Source organism: Pongo pygmaeus, chromosome 3 (assembly GCF_028885625.2).
Source record: "Pongo pygmaeus isolate AG05252 chromosome 3, NHGRI_mPonPyg2-v2.0_pri, whole genome shotgun sequence".
Lineage (NCBI taxonomy): Eukaryota > Metazoa > Chordata > Mammalia > Primates > Hominidae > Pongo > Pongo pygmaeus.
Window position 1 is genome coordinate 1,353,581 of NC_072376.2, and position 10,899 is coordinate 1,364,479.

The 10,899-nt window shown below is 58.2% G+C and overlaps 1 protein-coding gene across 6 annotated transcripts in view; it reads left to right on the forward strand.

The window, feature by feature from the left end:
• MAEA (macrophage erythroblast attacher, E3 ubiquitin ligase) overlaps nucleotides 1-10,899 on the forward strand; it is a 51,070-nt gene that overhangs the window by 33,613 nt on the left and 6,558 nt on the right. For all 6 annotated transcript variants that reach the window (XM_063663462.1, XM_054484491.2, XM_054484493.1 and 3 more), the window contains 2 exons: nucleotides 4,202-4,278; nucleotides 9,400-9,508. In XM_063663462.1, the coding sequence (XP_063519532.1) occupies nucleotides 4,202-4,278; nucleotides 9,400-9,508 (186 nt within the window). The remainder of the gene's footprint in view (nucleotides 1-4,201; nucleotides 4,279-9,399; nucleotides 9,509-10,899) is intronic.

Consider the following 10,899-nt stretch of genomic DNA (forward strand, 5'->3'; position numbering starts at 1 on the left):
AGCCAGGAGTGACACACTGCCACTCAGGGCCGCCAAAACGAGCATGAAGCAAAGACGGGACGAAAAAGTAGAGCGGCTAGTGGCTCCCCTAAAGAGAATTAGGATCTTGGTATGGAAACCCTAAAAGGAAAGCCAGAATTGGTATGTAACCTGCGGCCCCACCACACAGTGCCAGCCCCACACTCCCTTCCCAGAGAGCTGGCGCATGCCTCACAGTGGGAACTCCGCCAGGGCCATTTCCTGTGGATGTCAGAGGGAAGATAGGTTCTTGGTGCTGCCAGGATATTTCTGCAAGCCCTAATTACCTGCCAGACAGTGTTGCTGGAGGGTGTTGCGGGCTTGCCACGAGCACACGACCTGTCTGAAGCTGCTGTGGGGACAGGCAGGGCCAGGACTCAGGGCCCTGAATGCATGCCTGGGGGACGAGTGTGCCTGGTGTTGGATGAAGTTGAGACTGGTATTGGATGATTTGAGATTGGATGCCTGGTGGATGACCGTGCCTGGTGTTGGATGAAGTTGAGATTGGATGCCTGGTGGATGAGCGTGCCTCGTGTTGGATGAGTTGAGATTGGATGAGTGTGCCTGGTGTTGGATGAGTTGAGATTGGATGAGCGTGCCTGGTGTTGGATGAACTGAGATTGGGTGCCTGGTGGATGAGTGTGTCTGGTGTTGGATGAAGTTGAGATTGGATGCCTGGTGGATGAGTGTGTCTGGTGTTGGATGAAGTTGAGATTGGAGGCCTGGTGGATGAGTGTGTCTGGTGTTGGATGAAGTTGAGATTGGATGCCTGGTGGATGAGTGTGTCTGGTGTTGGATGAAGTTGAGATTGGATGCCTGGTCGATGAGTGTGCCTGGCGTTGAATGAGTTGAGATTGGATGCCTGGTGGATGAGCATGCCTGGTGTTGGATGAGTTGAGATTGGATGCCTGGTGGATGAGTGTGTCTGGTTTTGGGTGAGTTGAGATTGGATGCCTGGTGGATGAGTATGTCTGGTGTTGGATGAAGTTGAGATTGGTTTGGATGAAGTTGAGATTGGATGCCTGGTGGACAAGTGTGTCTGTTGTTGGATGAAGTTGAGGTTGGATGCCTGGTGGATGAGTGTGTCTGGTGTTGGATGAAGTTGAGACTGGTGTTGGATGAATTTCAGATTGGATGCCTGGTGGATGAGCGTGCCTGGTGTTGGATGAGTTGAGATTGGATGAGCGTGCCTGGTGTTGGATGAGTTGAGATTGGATGAGCGTGCCTGGTGTTGGATGAGTTGAGATTGGATGAGCGTGTCTGGTGTTGGATGAGTTGAGATTGGATGCCTGGTGGATGAGTGTGTCTGGTGTTGGATGAAGTTGAGATTGGATGCCTGGTGGATGAGTGTGTCTGGTGTTGGATAAAGTTGAGATTGGTGTTGGATGATTTGAGATTGGATGCCTGGTGGATGAGTGTGCCTGGTGTTGGATGAGTTGAGATTGGATGCCTGGTGGATGAGTGTGCCTGGTGGTGGATGAGTTGCAATTGGATGCCTGGTGGATGAGTGTGTCTGGTTTTGGATGAGTTGCGATTGGATGCCTGGTGGATGAGTGTGTCTGGTTTTGGATGAGTTGAGACTGGATGAGTGTGTCTGGCATTGGATGAAGTCGAGACTGGACGGGGCCTGAATCCATATTTGGATGCTGTCCAGAAATGCGCCCTGAAGACTCCAAATGACACGAAAACATGCCTGGTACGAGATGCAGCCGAGCCAGATGGGGTACACGGCTGTCTGTGCAGTCTGCTCACATGTGCATGCATGCCAGGGAGTGTGTGGGGAGGCAAGGAGGAGCCAGACTGTGCTCTAACGGGTCCCTGGGACCAGCCGTGAGAACCTAGATGGGAAAAGAAACTTGAGACCCAAGTTTGACCTGGCTGGGAAATGGATTTCACAGGCATGGGTGGGTGAGTGGCCCTGAAGGCCCCTGAAGCAGTGATTTGTTTGCCGCACGTCTGTGCGAAAGCCACAAGGAGCTATCAGTGTGGGCGCCTGTCGCAGGGTGGGCACAGCCTTGTTGGCGCTCCATGCCGTATGGGACAGTGTAGACTCGGTGTTTTAGATTTGGGTCTGAATACCTAAGTTTCACGACATAGACACACTTACATATTAGTGGACCAATTGAAAGTAACCTACTAGAGCAAAAGGTGTAATTGAAAAGCAGGTTTGAGGTGTCTATTGTGTGAAGTGGTAACCTAGAGTGGGCCCAGAGTCCTGCTCTTCTAGAGCACGCCCTCGGCAGCTGCTTCCTGCCTTTAGACAGAGCCCTGGCACTTGCCTGCTCTAGACACGGCAGCCGTCAGGCAGCCCCTGGGAGGCAGGTGGGGCCCTGGTGGGGAGCCTCTGTCTCTTCCCGCTGGCCCTTCCCTTCCTCTCCTGCCGGGCTGGCTCTGAAGGGAAAAGAGTGCTGACCGAAGTCTGTCTGCTGATCAGTGGGGTGGGGACTTGGGACCCTGGGATGACTTTGTGCCTCTCGGCTGGTTTGTACCAAGCCTGGCACTCCCCACCCAGAGCCTGTGCCACTGCTGGGGTCAGAGACAGTCCTCCTGCCACAGCTTGGAGCAAGCTTGTGAGTTCTGCGTCCAGCCTGTTGACCCGTCTGTCTAGGGACACAGGGTGGTGAGGGGCTGAGGGTACAGGGCCGAGGCAGCAGGGCAGGGACCTGAGCCCCTCTGAGCCCCTGGAAGGCAGGTGGCCCCCGTGGGGTCTGGGCAGCCCAGTCCTTCCCACACCCACATGGAGCCACTGCTGTGGGTGCTCTGTGCGTCGGGGCAGCAAGGCTGGCAGGCAGGGTGGGCTGGAGCACAGGTGGCTCCTCAGGAAGCTCAGTGGGAAAAGCTCTGGGAAATGGAAGTGATGAGCTTCGACTTAAATGCAGTGATCCGGGGTGGATTCATTTGCCACGTAGTTTCTGTTCATGCCTTCCTGAGATCCAGACCATGTGAACTCAGAGTGACAAATGCGGCCCCAGCCCAAGACTCGCTCCGTGGTGCCCACGCCTATATCCTGTTTCCGGGGTGAAGCCCCGAGAATGTCCTGACACCACACGGAAGATCTTACGGTTTAGATGGACGTGTCACTTCCGTAGAATCCGCGTCTCATCTTGGATGACTGTGGTCAGTGTTGCCGCTGCCCCCACCCCAGCCACAAGTCTCGGCCCACGTTGGACTGAGGTTGCTGAGATTTCAGAGTGAGGGTTGGGCTTCCCTTAGGTGCACATGAGAGGCTCATAGGCAGATACATGTGGGACTTGGTCCTGCAGGAGCTTCCCCGCCAGCCCCCGCCTCAGGCATGGTGCTGTCAGCCAGCAGCCCCAACTCGGCCTCTCTCTGTCTTCTACACATCCTGGAAGCGCCCTCCCTTTACAAGAGCCGCCCCTCGGCCTCGCAGCCACCTAGGACCTCAGTGTCCCCTGGGCCAGGCCTCTGTTCCATGTGCCACCCGCCTGGGGCCTCGGCACTGGCCCTGGCTTCTGCTGGCCACGTTCTCGCTAGGTGTCTGTGCGGTCCCCCGTCCATAACCTTGGCGCAGGCACTCCCCGCCCTGCTGACCTGGGTCCTGCCTGGTCTAAACTTGCTTCTCTGCCTCTTGCCCCTGTGAGGCACCACCCAGCACCCCCACGTGGTCCCTGTCTCCTCCCCGCCCGGGGCATCAGCACCTCGGGACAGGACTTGCCCACGTTCTCCCAGAACAGCACCGGGCTCAAGCCAGCCACCAGTCTACATTCGGGATAGATGGGTCCAGAGGCCCGGTGGGGGTGTAAAGGAGGAAGCAGTGGCATCAGGGCGGGACCCAGGAAGCTGCCTTGTCCTTGCAGAGGGGTTGGTGCCTGTGCTCCAGCGGCCACACCTGCTGCTCTGCCCTCCCAGCGTCTCCCAGGCCCGCGCTCCTGGAAGCGCCCTGAGTGCCCCGGTCTTCGGGTTGAAATGCTGGGCGGCTGCACGCCCCACCGCAGCTGCAGGAGCAGGGGCGGGACTCACATTCAGAACCCAGTGTTCCCTGGAAAGTCTGCTGCAGGTTAAAGTGGCAGTGTCAGCCTCAGCTCTGTCTTCCCCGTGCCTGTGAGAGAGGGGTTCAGAGCTTTGGTTGTGGGGTCTGCTGGTGGACATGCGGGTGCGGCACCCGGGCACCTGGGCTCTGTGGGATGTGCTGTCTAAGCCCTCGTCTTGTCTTTGCCCTCAGAGCTGCCTGGAGTTCAGCCTCAGAATCCAGGAGTTCATTGAACTCATCCGGCAGAATAAGAGACTGGACGCTGTGAGGTAGGCATCGCGGTCGTGCGGCTCCTCGAGGGAGGGCAGGATGTTCGGCTGTGGCCCCTGCCGGCCCTCCCTGTCGTGGTCTGGGTCTTGGGACGTCCCCTGGGTCTTGAGTCTGACCCCTGCCCGCTCAGGTGGCTGCTTCTCCCACTGTTCCTGAATGGGACTTGGGGAGTGAGGCCTGGAGCCTGGCAGGGCCCCCACCAAGGTGTGGCCCCAGGTGGGCATCCAGACCCCCGTGGCTGCCGGGGGAACCAGCTTTGAAGTCCCGACCATCCACGTAAAACACGTGGATCAGGCTCCCGGCACCCCCTTTCCACGTAGGAAAGTGCTGCCAGCCTCTGTAGCTTGGGAGTGTCTCTGACGTGTGGTCATCAGGTAGCTCCAAGTGTCCTCAGCTTGGGAATGTCCCTCAGGGTCATCGGGGAGTGTTGACAGCGTGTGATGAGGGCACTTCTGGGTTCTCTGGCCTGTCTCCAACCCAAGGGCGGCGTGCAGTGAGCTGAGGCCAGCGGCGCCCTGGTGGTCAGGCCTGAGGAGGGGATGCTGGCTGTCACTGTGGCTCAGCCCAGTTGGGGTGCACGGCGTCTGCAAAGTAAGAGAGGCTGTCTGCTGGCTTCCCGCTGGCTCCCCAGAGTGGGCATTGTCAGGCAGCAGTGGGCCCTAGCCTGGGCAGTGTCGGCCAGTTCATGCTCACCCCGTCTCGGGGCAGGGCTGCTCCTTGAGTGCTGGGTCGTCTCACTCACTTTTGTGGAGGTTCCTGAGCGGCCAAGCCTTGCGGTGACGCTTGAGTTGCTGTGTGGGGTGTGTGGGCCTGGCTGGCCCTCAGCTCCCGGGCGAGTGCCCAGCAGGTGTGTTTGCCAGGAGGGCGCGCCTGTCCGTGCCCACAGAAACCCAGCTGTGACTCCATATCCACCTGCAGCGGGCTGGGTGGCCGAGTGTTCCACAGAGGGCCCATTCGGAGAAGTGGGCGTCTCGCGATGAGGTGCTGAGGGTGGTCCCCAAGACGCACGGCAGAACCACGGCAAGTCCCTGCCCTTGCGTGGACCCTGGAGAGGCCCGGGGTCCTGCTCTGGCTCCTGATGCCGACCTGGGCGCATGGTGGCAGGTCAGGCCTCGTCTTCATGCAAGAGTGAGACAGGCCTGCGGCAGGGGAGCTCACCTCCCTTCTGTGCCTGAGAGGGCTGAAGCGGGGATCTCAGGACCCGACCCAGTGGAGAGTGGCGCGTGAGCATTGCGGGGACACGGCCAGGGGCGCCCTGTCAAGAGGAGGGGCTCCCGCTCTGCTCTGGCCTCCGTGTGGCCTCGGTGCCTGTGTCACTGGCCTTTGTCCGGCCGCAGCCTGCTTCCATCCCGAGTCAGCCTCCATCTCCTTGAGGGCCCCAGCCACTGTCAGCCCAGGAGTCTGAAAACAAAACGTGTCCATCCCGGAGTCCTTCCATCACAGGTGTCTTCATCTAGGCGGCAGCTGGCTCCGCATAGGGGCTGTTTACCTGTTACCCCCACTCTGCATAGGGTCTATTTGCCTGTGTTACCCCCGCTCCATATAGGGTCTATTTGCCTGTGTTACCCCGGCTCCGCGTAGGGTCTGTTTGCCTGTGTTACCCCCACTCCGCGTAGGGTCTCTTTGCCTGTGTTTCCCCTGCTCTGGGTAGGGTATCTTTGCCCATGTTGCCCCCACTCCGCATAGGGTCTATTTGCCTGTGTTACCCCCGCTCCGCGTAGGGTCTGTTTGCCTGTGCTCCCCCCTCTCTGGGTAGAATCTGCCCTAGAGACTCGCAGGGCCTCCGCCTCATGATGTCTGAGCCAAGCTCAGAGCTGCGCCCTCTGCGGCCTCGTCTGTTGCAGGGGAGCAGGCAGGTCCCAGGAAGTGCGTGTCCTTCGTCCCCCACGCAGACATGTGCTGTCTTGAAGCTTCAGCAGCCAGCCGGGCAGGCGTGGCAAACAACACCCCAGTGTCTCAGGGGCACGCGCAGTGTGAGCTACATCCTCTGCTGGGGCTGTCTTGGGAGTGGGTCTCCAGGTGCCAGGGCCTGGTCAGGGAAGTCCGGCCTCAGCTCATCGTGGCCCTGGAGCCACTCACAAGGCACACGGGAGCTGGGCTGGGGTGGCAGGTGGGGCGTCGGCAGGACGTTTGTGGGGTGAGGGAGTGCAGGTGTCTGGCTGGGAGCCCAGAGAGTGGTATGTATCGCTGAGGCTGGACAAGAGGGAAGGCGGAGAAGCTTGGCCACGTGTCTCCTGAGGGCTCCAGGCAGGGCCCTCTCACCTGCTGCCAGGGTCCCAGCCCGCAGGAGCTTCCCATCCGCCTGTGAACTCACGGTCCACACGGCGCTGGAGCGTGGGGCACCATCTGCAGGGCTTGAGGCCAGCAGCCTAGCCTCTGGGTCCACTGGGGCAGGCAAAGTGAGTCCTGCTGTCTGTGGAGCCAGCGTGCTGGGCCGGGCAGGGGGCGTCATTGGCTGGGGTGGCTGCAGCTCCGCCCTGCCTGGGGCATTTGTGGGTTTTTGCGAAATGCGAAAGCATGAGCTGCTAGTGATTAACTTTTAATGCTTTTAATTTTTAGTAAATGAGTAAGTGAATCCCTGACCCCAGGCGCTGGGACCTGGCCTGCACTTCATGGGCTTTGTGTGAGCGGCTCCGTGCCATCTGTCGCACACCCACGCCTCAGTCTGGCCAGGCACAGTTTAGGAATTTTGTCTTCTGGGTGTTTTCTCTCTCTCTCTCTCTCTCTCTCTGTGTGTGTGTGTGTGTGTGTATGTGTGTGTTTTGAGATTGAGTTTTGCTCTGTTGCCTGGCACAATCTCAGCTCACCACAACCTCCGCCTCCCAGGTTCAAGCAATTCTCCTGCCTCAGCCTCTGAGTAGCTGGGACTACAGGCGCCTGCCACCACGCCTGGCTAATTTTTGTATTTTTAGTAGAGACAGGGTTTCACCATGTTGGCCAGGCTGGTTTTGAACTCCTGACCTTGTGATCCACCCACCTTGGCCTTCCACAGTGCTGGGATTACAGGTGTGAGCCACCGTGCCTGGCCTGTGTGTTTATATTTGTAAAGAAAAATGGATGTTTTTGTGTTTCTTATGTTAGCTGCATTTAGTTTGTTAAAGAAAAGTCACGGTTTTGTTTCCCCTGTTTCCTGTGGATGCACACCGTGCTGTTCTCCCTGGACCCGCTCTGAGGGCCCCACATCTGGGCTGCAGTTCTCTGTGTGTTGGGGCTGAATGCTGGCATCAAACAATCTGAAAAGAGTCAGCCGCCACTGTTAGGTTTTCTGTTTCTGTCTTGGGGTCAGGATTTGTGGATCAGGGACCTGGGGTGCGAGGTGAGGCAGCTTGTTAGGTGGACGATGTCTGTCTGTGGTTTGATTGATAGTGAGATAAGATGTGTAAACCAGGTCATGCAAATGAGATCTCATAGATGTCAACCACAGAGATTAAATTTACTCTCTTCAGCAGCTCTGGGAGGAGGTGAGATGCCCGTTGGCCGTGTTCTGTGCACGTCTTGGCGTGTGACGAAGGGTGACTTGTCTGCAGAGATGGAATGAGGGGGTTGGGTGGGGCTCCTTCTGGACTCAGACCCATGCCCTCCCACGCACTCCAGGAGGGGGATGCACAGGCACTGGAATCTCGGATGGCTGTCCCCAGCCCCTGCACACGCACCCTGCAGGGTCGGCCATGTGGTCTCACCCCCAACTCCCAGTCTCTGCACATGCCCTGCAGGGTCAGCCATGTGGACTCCCCAGGCTAGGTCCCAAGCCTGGACGCCCCCCACTCCCTGCTGCCCTGAGCTGTCCTGGTGGTGCTTCCACCACGTGGTCACCGTACTATCCATCAAGGGGCTGCTGGGCCACCTCCTGCACTAACTCCAGTCTCTGCCAGACACTGCATCTTCTCCAAGGCCACTGTGAGCGCCTGGCACCTCCTCAGCCCTGTGTTCCTGGGTACATGCCTTGTTCTGGACAGCACAGGGCCGACTCACACGTGGGACTTGAGGCCCCTGGTTCTGTGCATTGGGGTCGCTTTGGCGGAGAGGCCCTGAGGGCTGAGGACATGGGGTGCACAGGGGCCCGTGTGAGGGTCAGGACATGGGGGTGCAGGCCTCAGGACAGCCAGAGGGACGGTGACCCTGTGTGGGGGGGGGGGCATGAGAATGGGGGCCTTGGGGGTGAGCAGGTGCCCGCTGGTCAGCTTGAAAGGGACCTGTTATGTTCTGCTTTGGTTTCTTGGTTGCCCAGCCTTAGACTGGAGTGGGGTTCTGGCCTGGAGTAGGCCTGTGTGCATCCCGCAGAGTTGGCTCAGGAAAGATCGTGGCTGCATATGGTGTGTGGCACGCTTAGGGCTGAAATGGCTGGGCCGGATCTGCAGGGAGTCCAGCCGGTGGGCTGAGGGAGGCTGTTGTTCTTTGGAAGGTTGTGCTGGGCGTCACTGCCGAACAGCAAGGACTGCAGTTGAGAAGACTACACGTTCTTGGTCCGCTGGGGCCACGGGGTCCACGGGGGCGAGCATCCAGGGGGAGTGGGAATCCTCAGGGTTTGGGTTCCTTGTAAACCAGAATCGCTTTGGAGAGGCCTCGGGGGCAGGTGCCATTTGCAGTTCTGGTGTTTTCCGTAGGTTGTGTGTGTGGCTTGGGTGCCCTGTCCCCTGGAGGAAGGAGTGTCTGGTAGCTGCTCTTCAGCCTCTGGTGAGCCGCACCTCCCGCCATCCCAGCCCCACCCAGCAGGTTGGCTTGGAGTGAGGCGATTACTTTGTACCTAGACTCTGACATAAAAGCTGTTAGCTCAGATTTTTCAACTTAAAAATGCAAGCCGGGTGCAGCGGCTCATGCCTATATTCCCAGCACTTTGGGAGGCCGGGGCAGGAAGATGGCTTGAGCCCAGGAGTTGGAGACCAGCCTGGCCAACACAGCGAGAATCTGTCTCTAACAAGATGTTTTTTACATTAGCTAGGTGTGGTGCCGCACATCTGCGGTCTCAGCTTCTCTGGAGGATCGCCTGAGCCCGGGAGTTCGAGGCTGCAGTGAGCTGTGACTGTGCCACTGCACTCCAGCCTGGGTGACAGAGTGAGACCCTGTCTCTAAAAATTAAAATTAAAATGCAAACTTAAATGTGCCAAAATGTTGTTTTTTAGACATGCAAGAAAGCACTTCAGCCAAGCAGAAGGGAGCCAGCTGGATGAGGTGCGCCAGGCCATGGGCATGCTGGCCTTCCCACCCGACACGCACATCTCCCCGTACAAGGTAGGGCGTGCGTCCCTGGGGTCGGGGATCCAGGGTGTGTCTCTGGTCTGTAGCTGCTTCCACACATGGGGCAGGACGTGAGGGCCCCATCCCAGCCACACAGCCTGTCCAGCCTACCAAGACAAGCTTTTCTTGTTTGACTCCCATTTTGCTCATAAGAAATTTGAATCAGGGCTGTGTGTGGTGGCTCACTCCTTGAATCTCAGCACTTTGGGGGGCTGAGGTGGGAGGATTGCTTGAGCCCAGGGGTTTGAGACCAGCCTGGGGAACATAGTGAGATCCCATCTCTACAAAAAAAATTTTTTGAAAATTAGCTGGGCATAGTAGCACCTGCCTATAGTCCAGCTACCCAGGAGGCTGAGGTGGGAGGATCACTTGAGCCCAGAAGGTTGAGGCTGCAGTGAGCCGAGATTGTGCCACTGCACTCCAGCTGGGGTGACAGAGTGGGACCCTGTCTCCAAAAAAAAGAAAAGCAATTGAATGAGAAAGGTTCAGGAAGCCTTTCAGCCTGGAGCGTTCAGCCGGGGCCCAGCTTCCTTGCCTGTTTCCCTGGTTCTCCTTTCTTTGCAGCCCCTGAGTCAGGAGTTAGGCTGCACCGTCTTCTGTGGTTCTTTCTCTTGCTGACGCTTTGTATTTTATCTGCAAATATTGGAGCCTCCGAGTCTCCGCGGTCACTGGGGTAGGGGGTGGGGGTTCTGCCATCACTAACCAGGCACCCTGTGCTCAGACCTGGCCCCAACCCAGCAGCTGGCTGCTCCTGGGTGAGTGGCTCCACTCTGTACCCTTGCCCACCCCTGCATCCACCCCGTGCCCGTGTGCTCACCCCTGCGCTCATCACGTTGGGAACAGTTTCAGTTCCTGGAAAAGGGGGAAGCAGATAAAACCTCCTGGAGTTGACAGTTTGTTCTCGGAGCCTGGCGCCGGTCTCCGTCAGAGGCGGGGGTGTTTCCCAGCAGCCCCACCTGCCACCCTGTAGGGACTGCAAAGCCCTGGGCAGACCCAAACCTGCTGCCTTCTGAAAGCTGCTGGAAGCTTTCTCAGCCTGAAATCTCCTGGATCTCAGGCGTTTGGGACATCTCATAATAAATCATCATTAGGTCACGAGGATCTTCAGGGGTGAAGTCTAAGCTTCCCAGATTGTGAGTTGGCACCTTGTTTCTCTCGCTTGCTCTGGGGAGGATTTTGTTAGAAATGCAAGAAAGGCTGACCCATACAGGGGGCTGAGACTTTGGGCCTAGGCCGGGTGGAGCGTGCACCTCTCACCGGACGCAGCCCTGCAGTGTGGTGAAGAGGGAGGCAGGCAGTGCCAGCCCCAAGGCTCATCTGTTGCCAGATTCAGGGGGCAAAACCGTGTCTCGTGGCAGGAACATGGGCCCCGTTGCCATGGGTCA